The 16,439-nt window shown below is 39.7% G+C and overlaps 1 protein-coding gene across 1 annotated transcript in view; it reads left to right on the forward strand.

Moving 5' to 3' along the window:
- Positions 1-277: 277 nt before the first annotated feature.
- Positions 278-16,439, forward strand: part of LOC104072369 (fibrillin-1-like) — a gene marked incomplete at both ends in the record, with an annotated part of 32,499 nt that continues 16,337 nt past the window's right edge. The window contains 14 exons of the mRNA XM_009586243.1: positions 278-473; positions 869-937; positions 1,049-1,174; positions 3,099-3,221; positions 3,858-4,016; positions 4,942-5,013; positions 7,248-7,373; positions 8,481-8,603; positions 11,286-11,411; positions 12,188-12,304; positions 12,717-12,845; positions 13,119-13,238; positions 13,688-13,813; positions 15,827-15,976. Coding sequence (XP_009584538.1) covers positions 278-473; positions 869-937; positions 1,049-1,174; positions 3,099-3,221; positions 3,858-4,016; positions 4,942-5,013; positions 7,248-7,373; positions 8,481-8,603; positions 11,286-11,411; positions 12,188-12,304; positions 12,717-12,845; positions 13,119-13,238; positions 13,688-13,813; positions 15,827-15,976 — 1,762 coding nt within the window. The remainder of the gene's footprint in view (positions 474-868; positions 938-1,048; positions 1,175-3,098; positions 3,222-3,857; positions 4,017-4,941; positions 5,014-7,247; positions 7,374-8,480; positions 8,604-11,285; positions 11,412-12,187; positions 12,305-12,716; positions 12,846-13,118; positions 13,239-13,687; positions 13,814-15,826; positions 15,977-16,439) is intronic.

Genomic DNA, 16,439 nt, shown 5'->3' on the forward strand with positions numbered 1-16,439 from the left:
CACTCCCAGCTTCTTGTGTATCTCCAGCCGTCTCAGTCAGTAGAGCATGGGAAGCAGAAAAGGCCTTGACTCTGTGTAAACACTTCTCAGCAATAACGAAAACATCTCTATGTTATCAACACTGTTTTCAGCACAAATCCAAAACATAGCCCCATACTAGCTACTACGAACACAATTAACCTATCCCAGTGAAGATCAGCACACCTACAAGAAATGAGAGCCATCTGAAGGTATCCCTCATCCTGAGATGATGTGTTGTGTTTTCCTCTCTCATAAGACATGTTTGTCATTATGTGCATTCTGTGTAGATACACGATCTGGCAACTGTTACCTGGACATTAAAACTCGTGGAGATAATGGTGGCACCTTCTGCAGCAATGAGATCGGAGTAGGTGTTTCCAAGGCCTCCTGTTGCTGCTCCCTGGGCAAAGCTTGGGGAGTTCCCTGTGAACATTGCCCACTTGTGAACACAAGTAAGTTAGCTTTCCTGGGTTAAACACAACAATGCAATGTGTTTGTTGGATTTTTTTCTAATTTAGCCAGGTAACTCAAATACCGGTGTAATTATTTATTGTGTACATGCAGGGGACAGGTTTCCACCGGTCTTAACCAAAAACTTTACTAGTCTTTCAAAAACATTAATTAGTCAGAATATTATTATCACTTCTGAGCAAGTTTGATATTACACAAGAAACTACATTATGAAATGGAATAGTGTTTGATGTTACAGAGTAAAACCTAACGCTTATGTATGGTTACTTTGTTACTTTACATTTAAATTGCCTGTAATAATCTGATGAATTTTCAAAAATAATTGTGCTGAAAATGTTTCTACTATTGTAAGTTCATAAATCTATTGTGTTTTCAGCTGAGTATAAGGTCCTTTGCCCTGGAGGGGAAGGATTCCGACCAAACCCTATTACAGTTATATTAGAGGGTAATGTTTACATTTTTCTATATTTACACATCTAAAATTATGAAACTCTTCAGTGAGTGTTGTTTTTCATGGAAAAGCATGAATGAAATGTTTGTGGTTTTGTTTGAACAGATATTGATGAATGTCAAGAACTGCCTGGACTTTGCCAAGGAGGAAAATGTATTAATACATTTGGTAGCTTCCAGTGTCAGTGTCCATCAGGGTACTATTTGAATGAAGAGACTCGAGTGTGTGATGGTGCGTAGCCTTCATTTAACTAGTCTTCTGCTTTTATTCTTAGAAAATTATGACAGATCAATATGTAGAAGAATTAATCTGTCCTTGAAAAGGAACATAACCGGATCAAGCAGTGTAAAGATTAAGGGTGGGAAAATTGGAAGAAGTTGAAGTCTTGCATTGAGAGAGAAAAATTCCTTCTTGGCCATGTTGAAATATATGCAAATTTTTGTTTAAAATGATCAGATTTTCATCAAAACCAGAAAACCCAACAATTTTTCTTTAAGTAAAACATAATTTACTACCAGCTATAAAAAAATAGCTGTTTGGTAATGGAGAATAAACAGTCAGATAAAGAGCAAACTTACCCCACAAGTCTGCTGGCTGGTTACAGTGTGTCCATGCCTTTTTTCCACTGCTTATTTTCTTTCCTGCTATCTCAATATCCAGTTGAAGATATTGGTTGCACTGCAAAACATTTTCCGTCCCCTAGCACAGTCAGTAATACATGTTCATCACATTACATTAAACTGTCAGGTTGTATTGGATATGAAACTTTAAGCAACTCATCAAGTCCTTAAATTTCCCATTGCCCAGGCTGTCTTCAGCCTTCCAGACTGTTAATAATGTTAATACAGTGCCTATGATGTGCCAAGCACTGCAGAAATACAAAAGATTCAGGTCCTAAATTAAGGCTGAACCAAAGTGCTTCATCCACATTGTGCTTACATAGCTCAACAAATGTTAAAGAGGAAATCTACCTCTATGTTTTTCCTCAGTGGTGTGTCAAAGATACTTTAAAATGGTAAGGCTAGTGAAATACGTTTGAACTTTTAGGAACTGCAGTGTTTTGGGGGAGGTGTTGTGTTTGGATTTGGTTGGGGTTTGTCGTGGTTTAACCCCAGCCGGCAACTAAGCACCACACAGCCGCTCACTCACTCCCCCCTGGTGGGATGGGGGAAAGACTCGGAAGAGTAAAAGTGAGAAAACTCGAGGTTGAGATAAAGGCAGTTTAATAGGTAAAGCAAAAGCTGCACACGCAAGCAAGGAAAACAAGGAATTCATTCACTGATTCCCATCGGCAGGCCGGTGTTCAGCCATCTCCAGGAAAGCAGGACTCCGTCACGCCTAACGGTTACTTGGGAAGACAAACGCCATTACTCCAAACGTCCTCGCTTCCTTCTTCTTCCCCCAGCTTTATATGCTGAGCATGATGTCATATGGTGTGGAATACCCTATTGGCCAGTTGGGTTAGCTGTCCTGGCTGTGCTCCCTCCCAGCTTCTTGTGCACCTGGCAAAGCATGGGAAGCTGAAAAGTCCTTGATTAGCGTAAGCACTACTTAGCAACAACTAAAACATCAGTGTGTTATCAACATTATTCTCATACTAAATCCAAAACACAGCGCTATACCAACTACTAGGAAAAAAATTAGCTCTATCCCAGCTGAAACCAGACAGGGTTTTTTAAACAAATGTTAAAGTCTCTTGATGAAGTAAACATGATATCTTGTGTTGGGAAAGTTGCTCACTTTCCCCAGTCAAACAGACCTGAACCATCCAATCAGTCTGTTTTGGCATCATTACTTACTGAGTTGGGCACTCCACAGGGAACATCTTTGGCTCTTGTCCAGGTCTGGGAATCCAGAATGGATGAGATCCTCAATCCTATTTTTGTGCAATAGGTGCAAAAACCAAATTGCTGTCTCTGAGCTGCCTAGACATATCAGAGTTCCCATCTTCGCGTCACAGCCAGGCTTTCCATGGCCACCTGTGCCACCACTTCCTTCTCTGTATGGGCTTCACTCCACCATGACCTCACTCAGAGCCCCTTCAGCTCTCCTCCACCAGTACCTTCCTACCTGAGTGTTACTGAGACATTTTCGTTCTCAGAAGCACAATGCGAAAGCTTCTTTGGCCGCTCACTGCCTTTTTGTTCTCTTCTAGATGTGAATGAGTGTGATACACCTGGCATATGTGGACCTGGCACATGTTACAATACTGTTGGGAACTACACCTGCATCTGTCCTCCTGATTACATGCAAGTCAATGGAGGAAACAACTGCATGGGTACGGGTTGTTTTTTTTTCTAAAGCTTTATCTTAGTGCTTTGGGCTAGGGCTTTACCGGGCACAACTCAGAACTATTTCTCTGAATTTAATTATACAAGAATTAACTGAATGAAATATAAAGCTTCTTTCATTAATTTTATTAAATAAAGCAAGGCAGATCACTTTTAATACAGATCTTTCGGTATCTCATCAGAACATCTCCTTTAATTTGATATTTTCTATGTTCATCCCTTCCAAGTTTCACTTCAGCTTTAAAAGCTTCTACACGTGAAACACTACTAAAATTACTCAGACTTCACAGAATGAAGTCACAAGCTGTGTACAGTTCTTAAGGGGAACCATAAACAAACTGATGTTTTTTCAGTGTTGGGCAAAAGGCCAATATTAAATCCTTTGAGTCTATAGTGTTACAGCCGTGTTGGTTGCTCTTGAATATTTGTATTGCAAACACTTTTTCATATTTTTAGAGTAATCTTCTAGGGACAAGCTGTTCTGTATTCTGCAGTGCTGCAGCATCTACTTGACAGGGGTTTAAAAAGTACATTATTTGAAGGAGGTATCTCCTAAACCCTTCAGGTACATCATCTTCCATAAGAGTTGCTAATGGATTGGCCTGGGTTTTTCATTTTCACAGATATGAGAAGAAGTCTGTGTTACAGAAATTACTATGCTGACAATCAAACCTGTGATGGTGAGCTGCTCTTTAATATGACCAAGAAAATGTGCTGCTGTTCCTACAACATTGGACGTGCGTGGAACAAACCTTGTGAACAGTGTCCTATCCCAAGCACCGGTACGTTTTTGCATTGCAAAGCTATTTGAAAGCCTTGGTAACATCATATTTACTATTAGTGGATGTAACATTGTTAGAGATGCTATGTCTTTGTCTGCTCTTGTGTGTCTTCATTCATCTAAATGAAGGGATTAATTACTTTTTTGTCCTGAAGGTGATCAGTCCTAGTCACAGTGAAGGCATACGTGCAGTGCTTTGTGTTCACGCTGCTGGGCCATGCCTCCTTTGTGACAGTTTCCCTGTCTGGGAGACTTCATGCTCTATATTGGTTAATCTGTCTCTTCGCAAATGCTTGTTGATCCAGTGTTGAGGCACTGACCAAGGTTTTATTGGCATTGCTCCAACAAATATGGTGTCTGCTGTGCTGTGCCTCGACTGCTGATTGCCACAAAGGGCATTTGTGGTAGCCATGGGTTTACAGAGGTACCTTGGTCTCCTCTGAGAACGATTTGTGTCAAGCAGCTAAATGTAAGATGTGGGAGTTTTCTGGGCTAACTGTATGGGCATACAGGACTCTTCCACACTGGGTAAGGCTCTGCAGAGTTGATCCCACTCTGGTTCGAGGTGGTTTGCTTAAAGAACAAACTTCCTAGACGCTTATTTGCATAACTTGCAACTTACAGTTAAGGTTTTTAAAAATCAGATCTGGACTGTAATGCACAGCATATGCAAAGCAAAATCAGCATGTGATCTCAAGCCCCCTACATCTTTTTATTTGCTAATTTCAATGGCCTTTGAATGAGAACCCAAGCGCATACTAAGCGCACCACATCGTGAGCCTCGGGGAAGAGTCTGCATACCTCTGTGTGCCCTGCAGGTACTGAAAGAAGTAGAAGAAGAATTTTCTTGGGCAAAGGATGTAATGAATTTTTGACTGTTGATTAACTCTAAATACTATAATGGCTGCTTTGTTTTCCTGTTGCAGATGAATTCTCCACACTCTGTGGAAGTCAAAGGCCTGGCTTCTTCATTGACATTTATACAGGATTACCAGTTGGTGAGTTGTAATTTCTGTTTTGAACTAAATTCCATGCTACCTCTGCCCAGGGAAGAGGTTTGTTTTCCCAATTATTTTTTTCATGAGAGGAATAACAACTAAACATTGTAATGGAGTTCAACCCTCCTTTAAGTCTGAGCCTGCAAACTTTCTGCCTAGCTCCTCCTAGCTGGCAGCAATGATAATTGCTGCTTGTAATCAAGGCAACATAAAGCTCCAAAGAAACTGTAATCAGGCTTACATGAGCAGGGCACAGATACTGAGAATAAGAGGTCTGGGAGTAAGGCCAACCGGCATTTGGTCTGAAAGAAATTAGGATTCTTTCCTTTAGACTAAAGCATAGATTTAATCTGACATTTCACATCAGTCCCCCTGTGTATTGGTTTGACACAAAAATCCTTTTTTTCTGCTCAGCTGGAATATTTCTCACATATGTTATTGTGTGTAACATTTGAATCGTGAGTAACAAATTGCAAAACAAAAAGAGGGAGAGAATGAGGAATTCTAAGACAAGGAGTTGAGTAAATCCCTAGTGGTTCTCCCTTTTGTTTTTATTCACACAAAAATGCAAATAAAAAGCAGATAATGTGCCCTCTAACAAACAGAGGCAGCATATAGGCAGTAATCAGGTGCTTTAGCATTAAGCTATTGTTGTGATGCAGTGTTCAGCTAGTTAGATGGAAATATTTCTAGTAAAGTGGGGAATGTAATTTTTAAAGAAGTTACAGAAATGTACAGTATTTATTATTTACCAACTCATTTCTTAGAAGCAAAGTTCCCCCTTCTAGCTATTAGCATTAGCCCAAATTGTTGCCGAGTCTACTCGAGCTAATTGGGCCATTCATCAGCATCAGCAGGGAGACCTTGGATCATGCTAACATGCATAGGTAAAAGCTGCATCTGTAGCAGCTGATGTGCATGCCAGGAGTCTGCAGTCTGCTCTGTCTGCCCTGCCATGTCGTAGAGCAATGCACATTCAGAAGGGCTGAATGCACTGAAACAGAAGGGCTGTCCCAAAGAGGCCACCAGTACATCCCAATGCATGCAACACTGTGGTGAGGCTAATGCACACACAGCTTTACACTGTGAGAATCACAGGCTTTCCTTGCTGCTTTGGGATCTTGGCAGGTCTCACTAGGTTGTAGCACTCAACTTGCTGCTTTTGCACAGCAGCTGCTCATGTCCCTTTTATCTGTAGGCACAAGGCATGCAATAAGGTAGTGCCCACTCTGCCGAGACAGTGCTCTGTGTACCCTGTAATATTTGGTTACAGTCCTTACATGATGTTACCCTTCTGTTTGGATTAAAGTTCTATATATTTTACTCCAGGTGGTTGTTTCAGAGGTAGAAGTAGTTCTACTTTTACTCATCCCTTATAGAATCAGAGGACTCAAAATTACAGAATCTAATATAGGATATAAAGAGTTTGATCGAGCAGCAAAATAAAAAAAAAAAACATTATCTGATGGAAACGTTTCAATGATAATTTCCCACCATATTCCTTGTCCTGTGTACATCAGTGCATGTGGCAATTTTTACTAAAGGGAGAGGCTTTGCGCTAATCTCTGAACTCTTTCATGTTGTCAGAATATTAAAGATGTGTAACTTAAGGATCCTATAGGCTAGACACATATAATTGTAATAGCAGCTGTTTTTTTTCCAAAATCAGTTGCTTAACCCAGGTGTGTATAGAACATTGGCAAACCCTGACTGCCTGGCTTAATCAATCTAATTAATAGCATGTTGGCAGCCAGATGTTACCTGGTGTTAGCACTTTCAAATTGTTACATAAAAACATGAAAGTCTTTTCAGGTTAACAAGGGTAAAACAGTGCAAAACTAATTCGGACAAGTGTTTGCCTTTGGTCATGCTCTCCTGTATTAAACCAAGGACAGTTACATTCTCTGTTTGGCTCTTCCCAATAACTCCACTGCAACACTCAGAAAGATGAGGAGGTTCATCAGGGCTGTGAGTGGGAGACATGAGGAAGGACGTGTTCTACCCTCTGCATTCCTACATGGCAGGATATATCCTGGCTACAGTGAAGAGTCAGAACCTGAGGAAATAGGAAATATCTACATTTCCACAGTTTGGAGTGACTCACTGTCTATTGCAGCTGGGAACATTCTGATGCTCATGTTAGATGTTTGATAATTCTCTTAAAGATAAATGCATTCTGTAGCAGAATTCATGAAGTGCTGTTTACAAGTATTTAAAAGGATTTCTTCTTGCAGATATTGATGAATGCAGAGAAATTCCTGGAGTGTGTGAAAATGGGATCTGTATAAACATGGTTGGCAGCTTCCGATGCGAGTGTCCTGTGGGTTTCTTCTACAACGACAAGCTACTGATCTGCGAAGGTAGAGCGCTGATCTCATTCAGAGAAATGGGATTTCACCAGCTGGCAATTCAGACACTGGCAAATCTGATATACTTACAAGTCATCCTTAATGAGGGGAAAATATTGGTATCAGTATAATAAGTCTATGTTAATTAAGACATTTTGAATTCTTTTGCACAGAAAATACCAGATTTTCCATCAGACATCTAAGGCCTTGAAGGAGCATGAGTCAGCAGTCATGGGAAGAAACATTGTTTTTCACATTTGACAGTGAAGCCAAGAAAAGAGTAGTAGTCTTGAGTCAGATCATGAGCGCATTTTTTTTTTTAATTCCAAGATATTTTTTTCTAATGGAACAAAGATTTCTGTAAATAATATAACACATGATAATTCTTTTCCAATTTAGACATTTCCTAACATTGTATTAGTCAGTTTAATGGAGAAACTGAAGACAGCAGTATGAGTTGCTGTCATTCTCTGGTGAGGGTTATGACTGCTGACAACATGGGTGCTGCAAGCAAGGCATTGAGAGCTTCAAGTAAAAGCATCTTTGTATGCTGCTTCTAACTGAAACACAGTTACGTTTCTAGGGAAATAAAGTTCTCTTTTTGCAGCAGCTAAAGTAAGGAAAATTGGTCAAAATTTTTTTGCCTAAAATTTTGTGGTGGTGTTTACATTGAAAGCTACTAATATCCAACAGGGATCTTGATGCTGTGTTATGATCAAGGGAGATCCTCATAGTCTCCGGTGGAGATCTATGCAGACATAGCAGCTTACTTATTCTGATCGCAGTCTTAAGACTGAAATCCACCCGAGTGAAGCGTTGCAACAGGCCTTTCATGCGCCCTCCAATACCTTCAGAAAACCATTATATAAATTCTCTAAATAGGAATGATTTTTACAAATAGAGCATGTGGGTTTGGGATCATTTCAAGGAGATACCTAAATGTGGTAGGTATCATGGAGATACCTAATTACTTTCATCAATATATTTATTTTTTCAGAATTAGAAAGAAATTCCTATATTTGGGTAAGGTAATACTCTCTATACTAAAAACAAAGTGGTTTTGATGTCTTTCTAGTACTAGCTTACCATATCAATCAAATTCCTTTTTTGTATTGACAGATATTGATGAATGCCAAAATGGACCAGTGTGTCAGCAAAATGCAGAATGTGTCAACACAGCTGGTAGCTACCGTTGTGATTGTAAACCTGGCTACAGGTTCACATCAACTGGCCGCTGCACTGGTGAGTACTTGTGGCTTGTTTGTGAGAGAGTCTGCAAAAAGTAGTAGATTTTAAAAGAAGTCTAAAAAAGCATATCTCTTCTTCAGAAAGATGGTATACCAGGAGATGATCTGGGCTCCAAGAACCCTCCTCCTAAAGCCTTTTAGGGCATCGCATAAACATTCTGGTAGTTCCCAGAAGACTAATGGGCCCATCCCACAGAGGAATAAATGAGAGTTAATCACCTGAGTAGGTGTTTGTTATCCACTTTATCCTACCAACCACAAACATTTTTCTTTCGCCCATGTCATGTCTAGGGAGGAAAGACCAATTGATTCACTACCTTTTAACTATTTTCTGACACTAAAAATTCAGTTGCAGTCCTGACAGAGACCTTCCTCTGCACAAATTCTTTGATTTTCATTATAATTTGCTAGATGTGTTTTAACAATTTATTTGCCACTTGTATTTTTACAAATAAATCGCTGCTTGCTGGGATCTCTGCTGATAAGGTGGGCTTATCTGCTAGGCCATATGCAATAACTAACTTAAAAAGCTTATTGTTAAACTTCCTAACTTTTCTGTGAATTTAAACAGGCCCCTGAACATTATTTTTAAATACTCACTGACTGGGACTGCAGTTCTCTAATGTATTTGCTCTGTCTTCTAATATTGTAGTCCAGAGAGGCATTCATGTTATCTTGATTACTTGAAGAATTGCAGACATTTTAAAGACTGCTGTGAGCCAAGCAGCTGTAAATATTATATACATTTCTGAATAAAATAATAATTACAATGGAAAGTGGTAACATTTTCCTTGGGTTTTTGCTTCTGAGTACTTGAGCTTTAGGAAGTGTACTTTTCCCTGTAGTGCAGTTTTTCATTGTTTCATGTGACCCTTAAGGGAAAAGGGTGTAGGGGCAACCAGAACACTACTATGAGAACCAAAACTTTGTTTTGTTAAGCTATACAGTGGTACATGTAAATATTGAATATGTTCCTAACGTAATTGTTGTTGTTATGGGTTCGTTACAACAGTACAGGAAAAGCCAGGGAAGATTCTGATATGGGTTACAATACACAACATGATTTGGCACAAACAGTAATACTTCCCTGTATTTTGCTCTTATTTTATATTTAGTGAAAATAAAGTTACACAATTAGAATCAAAATAAAAGTGGTTGATAAAGTGCTTGATCCAGCAAAGGAAGGAAATTCCCAACTGCTCTGCTGAGAGCAAAGAGTGCGAAGCACCTTGCAGTATTGGATCAGTCATGCTACTGCATGGAAAATGATCACATCCCAGTAGTTTATACGCTATTGAATCAAAACTGATGTATCACAGCCACTAGTACTATGAGGAGTACCGCATTTATCTTACTATCAAAATAGCATTCTTCTGATGCTATCTATTGTGGTATAATAAATAATTTTTCATATAAACTCATTTTTGGCACTTAAGACAATTCTGCGTCCCAATTTTTTAAAAAGTTACAATGTTCTGTGTTTACCCCAAAAGAAGTGACTTTCCCTGGGACTTTAATTCACGGTTCATTTGCCCACAGAGCGCCAAAGAGAGTCACAGTTTTTCTTTCGTCTCTACTCTCCTGAGCTGAGAAGATTAGGAGTTCTTAAGGCAGCATGTTGTCCAGCATTGGTTTCCTTTCTTCCTCCTTTAGACTCTAATTAGCATTGGTCCTCAGTGAACACCCATCCAAAGTTACTAATGGCCCTAGTTGATGTACCGTAATCCTGGGAACGCTGGCTGTTGGGATTGTCTGTGTGCTAAGTAGAGTGTAGAGAAGATTTAGTACATGAAGTTCTTTGCAATTAGGAACAGCTTGACTCTCGGTTTTGCAATGAACTGGGGATGGTTTTGGTAAGAAACTGCATCTGCTTTGCTTAGATTGCATGTAAAAGAAAATTACTGAACACTAAAATCTAATCGATTCTAATACAAGCTTATGGCAGCACCTCAGCTCTCGTATTTTGGAGCTGCAGCAGACAAAATGCCAGGAAGCATACTGAATCAGACCAGCTCTTGTTGGTGAAGAGGTAACTTCTTGCTGTTTGAGCTTTGTGCTGTTTACAAGATCATCACATTGCATGAGGCGTAGATGTTACAACACATATGTATACATGTACCCATTTTATCTCTGCCCAATGAGTAGATAAGTCTACAGTGCATTTTTTCTCTCTGTAAGCTTAGGGGAAAAAAGTGTGGGATTCATCTCCCTTTCTGTTTTGTATGATTTCTGTGAGTTAATCAAGCAATTTGTGCTGTAATCAAACGTAACTAAAAGCAAGTAGTTGCTTTCATGAGAAGGATACAAACTGTGATTTATATGTGGCTTTCATATCTGCTGCGTAGTCAATGTAAAGCACTCAGAAATCTCCCCATACAATTTCATGTCATTAATTCTGCTTTTCAAAGCCATGGCGATATGCTTTCCCTCCAGCAAGAATTTGTGTTTGGTAAATACAATTTTTACGCTAAATTTTTTTCAGCTCCACAAATGTTGGAAAAGGTAATTTGCAAGCAAATAGCCCCTTTTCTGATATTTACTTGGTAATGCTTTTATCATTAATAAATTAAAAATACTATTTTAATACTGGATTCCAACTATCATGGTTGCTGCTAATGCATCTTTCCAGCCCTGTAGTTTAGAGGCCTTAACTTTCACTGTGCGTCTTTTTTTTCAGATCGGAATGAATGTCAAGAAATTCCCAATATCTGCAGTCACGGGCAGTGTATTGACACTGTTGGAAGTTTCTACTGCATTTGTCACAATGGATTCAAGACCAATGATGACAGAACAATGTGTATAGGCAAGTATATCAAATAAAGCTGTTCTTAGGCTTCCATTAAGATAGTTATTAAGTCTATCCTCTCCTCATAAGGAGTTGCATTACAAGCACTGAGATTGTGAGCTGTTTACCACCAGGCAAAGGTGCAAAACCACCATAGCTGGCAATTAGGAAGCTGATAATGAATAAGAACATCTCATTACAGTGGAGTGAACCTTTAAAATATCCTATCTAATGAACTGCTAATGCTTTCATTTTTCAGGAAAATGTTCCATTCTTAGAATTTTCTGAAGCATTTTGTCTCATTTATTCCTTTAGGCGAGAAATTTAATAGATTAATATTGCCATGCAGCAATTGTGTACAGCCTACTTGTTAACAGAGTAAGTGAAGGGTGGATTTCTTTCCAGAAAAGTGCGCTTTTCAGAAACAGTCATCTTCATAAAGAAGGAAATTCTGTGTTTAACCTGTTCACAGCTGTTAGTGTAGTGTCTGTTGTCTGCGCAAGATGAGATTTCACAATGCTTGTGATTAAAGATAGCTTAGAATTCCTTTGGGAAGGGTGAGATAGGAGCCACAGTAAGATAAATGATTGCTGGACCCTTGATTATTTCTGTAGATATTAATATCAAGTGTATAAACCTGTGTAAAATCTTCTTTTTGGGAGATAAAACAATCTTTTTCCCTTCTATTCACTCTGTTGGCAATGGATTATTTCTTTTGCCTGTGGGATAGCTACAGACTTTCCTTTCCCCATCAGCGATTAAAATTCTTGCTGCTTGTTTTTTCTCCTTTGTAGATATTAACGAGTGTGAGAGAGACGCCTGCGGCAATGGAACCTGCAGAAACACCATTGGCTCTTTCAACTGCCGCTGCAATTTGGGGTTCATCCTCTCACACAACAATGACTGCATAGGTAAGAAGTACTGAGCCCAGTTATGTGTTTCTAAGACTTTCTTCTTCTAATGAAAGTATCATTAGTACCATAGTCTCTATTGGGTTAGGATCACACCTTGCATGGTCTGCATGATTAAAGACAAAAACCGATTTCTTCACTCTGAAAAGGCCTCTTTGATTATGCACTCCTCACTTTTCTATAGCCACTGAAATGTTTGTATGTGATACATGCCATTGCTTTTTTTGCTCTTGCTTTGACAATTTTACAACATAGACCCACATTGGTATTTTCCCCTCACTTGCTTTTGAAACAGGGGATTATTTACGTATTATCAGTTACTGTGCCGATATAGTGGAAACAGAAATCTCACCTACCCAATTTCACGTGCTGCAGGTGTTTGTTATATATCTTTCAATGTTATTTTTATTAGATGTGGACGAATGTGCAAGTGGAAATGGAATGCTCTGCAGGAATGGTCAGTGTGTGAACACGATCGGGTCCTTCCAGTGTCTTTGCAATGATGGCTATGAGGTGGCTCTGGATGGAAGGACTTGTGTTGGTGAGTGTTTTCTTTTAGGGTAGAAAAAAGTGCAGCAAACCTTGAGGAGATACTCTTAGTAAAACAGTAGAAGAGGTCAGAGAAAACTATCACACTGTCATCATTGTACCTAACAGAAGAAAACAATGACAAGAGGATGAGAAGAGGGCTCTTCTCTTGCTCCTGGGAAGTTCCACCATCAGTTTGATGGAATCAAAATTAAAGCAGCCTCAGCCACAGATGTATTGAGATAACAGCAATTATCTCAAATAAATTGTCTTTCTTTTCTTTTAGATGTCAATGAGTGTGCACTGGAGCCTGGAAAATGCTCACCAGGCACATGTCAGAATTTGGATGGATCATTCAGATGTATCTGTCCTCCTGGATACGTCCTGCAGAATGACAAATGTGAAGGTGTGTATAAAACAATCCTTCTTCTGTCCTGTTTCCTAGCTACTCACAGTTGTTACTACTTTCCTCTGCATCTAAACATGAGCACAGTCTTTTGTGACAGTGTACAGTTCTGAACTGTAGCCACTAGCAAGTCACTCACTCCCCAGAAAAAGTTTCACCAACTTTTGTTTGAACCAGAACTACCTGATCTGATCCCAAGAAAAATCTAATCCCAGGCTGTTTGGTTGATGGTACATTGCTGAGGTTTGCCCACTGCATGAGGATTTGAAAATTAACCCTAGATTTTGCACCTGGATTTCTTGTTCCTCTTTCTGTCTGTTTCTTTTTGTTTGACCTTTTTGTTTTTCAAATCTGTTAGATATCAGTGATGATGTAAGGTTACATTTTATGTAGTACAGCTGCCAGGTAGACATTTTTATTTCTCATCTCTTTAATTACTTTTCTTGCAGACATTGATGAGTGTGTGGAACAACCAGAAATTTGTGCCCTGGGCACATGCAGCAACACTCCAGGCAGTTTCAAATGTCTGTGTCCAGAAGGCTTTGTGTTGTCTTCCACAGGAAGGCGATGCCAAGGTAAGTTCATTCCTATTTTCTGGCATTTCAAAATTTGTTTGCTGTTTTATAAAAGCCTATTAGCTGCCTGTTTCTAATATAATGAGGAGACTCTGGACTCAAACAGTGTTTTTTCACAAGGAAAACATGATAATTCTGTAGTTGGGGCCAGGTTCTCTCTTGCCCTAGCATCTGTTTGTCATTAAAGAGAACATTGCAATAAAAGGGGCGAAGATAATGTTAAATGCACCAGGTTAAGTGAGGAAATTGTGTTGCCCTGCAGCCCTTTCTTGCACCCCTGGAAGAAATGTTGAGGCTACCTGGACCCTGTATAGACTGTGACATGTCTGTTATGGAGATGGAACACGAACACAGGCAGGAGACTACTGCAATACACTGCTAAAGGCAGCATTTCCAGGAATAAGGCTGTTCTTAGCACTTATCAATTTCTCCATAATACTTGTTATATGCTATTCCTCTCCACAGATGTGTGGGTGGAGAAAAGATTGATGGAAAAAATTTGCAAACAGTGTTGTATGGACAATAAGTACCTATCTGCTTAGAAAAGTCTGAAGCGTCTTTTGGCCTCTAGATTACTGCATACACTGTTCAGAGCCTAAACGTGGGCACTAAGACAGAGATCAGATGCTAAAAGCTGAACATCTAGTAATGAAAAGCCACAGGTTAGTTTATTTTGTGGATAAAGAACAAGCACAGCAAATTAGGGAGTGAGTTATTTTAAAGACTTTGGAAATTATTAAATAGGTACATCATTACATGTCCTATACACAGTGTGCACAGTGGGAACCACTGATGAGTAAGACCTTTATAAGGACCTCTGTAGTTATGCTTGGCAGAGAACGGTGATGCTTGTTGACACCATAGTGAGTTCTTCACTTCACAGTGGGCTAAATGAAACTGTGGTTTTGGTAAAAATGAATCCAACCTGCAGTAAACATTCATCCCAGTCTCCAAACCACCATGCAGTTTGGCACAGTTACTTCACTCAACTTCAAGAAAGCAGCATGGCTGTTTTAGCTGTGCTTTTCTAGCTTATATAAATGAGGTTTCTTCAGCCTGAGAGTATTATTCTCTTCAGGTAAGGAAAAAAAAATCACAAAAAACCCCAAGAAACAAAAGCATTAAAAAAATTGCAGCCTAATCTTCTCCTTTATAAAAACAGACCACTGTTTCACACATAATGTCAGAGGAAAACGCACACTTGTGTGTATGAACTTTAAGTGTGCTTCTCCCCATCCCCTGAAGAAGACTGTTTGTTTTCAAGTATCTCAGGCCAAACAAAGTTTTCTTTAAAACTTCCCATTACCTAGGACTTTCGTAAAATCTGGACATTGCCCAGCATTGATGCTGCAGCCGGAAAACTGGATGAGCAGCTGCTTCCACAACTGCCCTGTTGCTGTCCCCCTGCCAACGCAGGGAGCTGCCAGCTCTCTGCCTGCTGGATGCTTGTGGTCTATGATCTCAGCTCTGCTCCAGCATCCTGGTTACCCAGCTTAAGGGAGTAAAATGTCGTGCCACTGGGCCAGTTTTCCTTGTTCGTGTGTACCTCAGGGAGGAATGAGGAAGGAAAGCGCTATTGAAAATTGCCTCTCATTTTAACGCTACACAGTATTATCATTGCAAGTTGATTAAAATCACTTGACTCAAGTGATTCGTACTAGTAATGGAATATAAATAAATTAAGCCAATATTCAGTTTTTACAAAGGGGAGTGAGGATAAGAGGGGAGTACAGCCCTTCCAGCTCTGATGGACAAAATAGAGAAACCCCTCCTTTTCCATGACTGAAGTAGGACACTCTATCCCATAGCTTTGCTTTACTGCAGTAGAGAGCTCCCCTCCCTCTTCAGATCTTCCCCAGTCAGAGACAATAATGGTCCTTCTTGATACACTCAGATGGAAGTTGGGTATTTTGTTGGGGGCGGGGGGGCCCTGTAATTTTGCTGTTAACACCTCTAAGTGAAAACTGTGCCAAAGTAACCCTAACTGCTCATAACAAATTCTTCTCTACGCAGATCTGAGAGTAAGTTACTGCTTTACCAAATTTGAAGATGGAAAATGTTCTGTGCCGAAGTCCCGAAACCACTCCAAACAAGAGTGTTGCTGCGCCTTGAAGGGACAGGGATGGGGAGATCCCTGTGAACTCTGCCCAGAGGAAGCAGATGGTGCGTATTGACTAGGTTACCTTACGGTCATGATAGCCTCTCAGAACTGAAAGAAGATTGGGATTCTTGTAAGAAGGAATTAGGAAAAATAATTTTCCAGAGGTGTTTAACCCTAACAATTGTCATTGCTCTCTGTAAAGTAGATGCCATTGCAGTCTCAAAAAACATATTCCTTGCATAGTCCTGTCTCAAGCATATTCTTTGTTTGCTTATAGGTTTGTTAGTATGATTAGGTGCTGAGTAGTTTGCTCTGGAGGTGTCACATGCTGAAAGCAGAAAGTAGTAGGTCCTTGATAGGCTCTGAGTGGAAGTACCTGCAAGACGCAAATGGAATTCATCTAATTGTAAACAAGAAGGGGCACCATAAATACGAAATCCAATTTAAAAAAAAAAAAACCAACAGTCAAGTTATATCCATATCTGAATCACCCCGTTACATTTTGCGACTACATTTTGTTAGTAA

The sequence above is a fragment of the Fulmarus glacialis genome, unplaced genomic scaffold (assembly GCF_000690835.1).
Source record: "Fulmarus glacialis isolate BGI_N327 unplaced genomic scaffold, ASM69083v1 scaffold44709, whole genome shotgun sequence".
NCBI lineage: Eukaryota > Metazoa > Chordata > Aves > Procellariiformes > Procellariidae > Fulmarus > Fulmarus glacialis.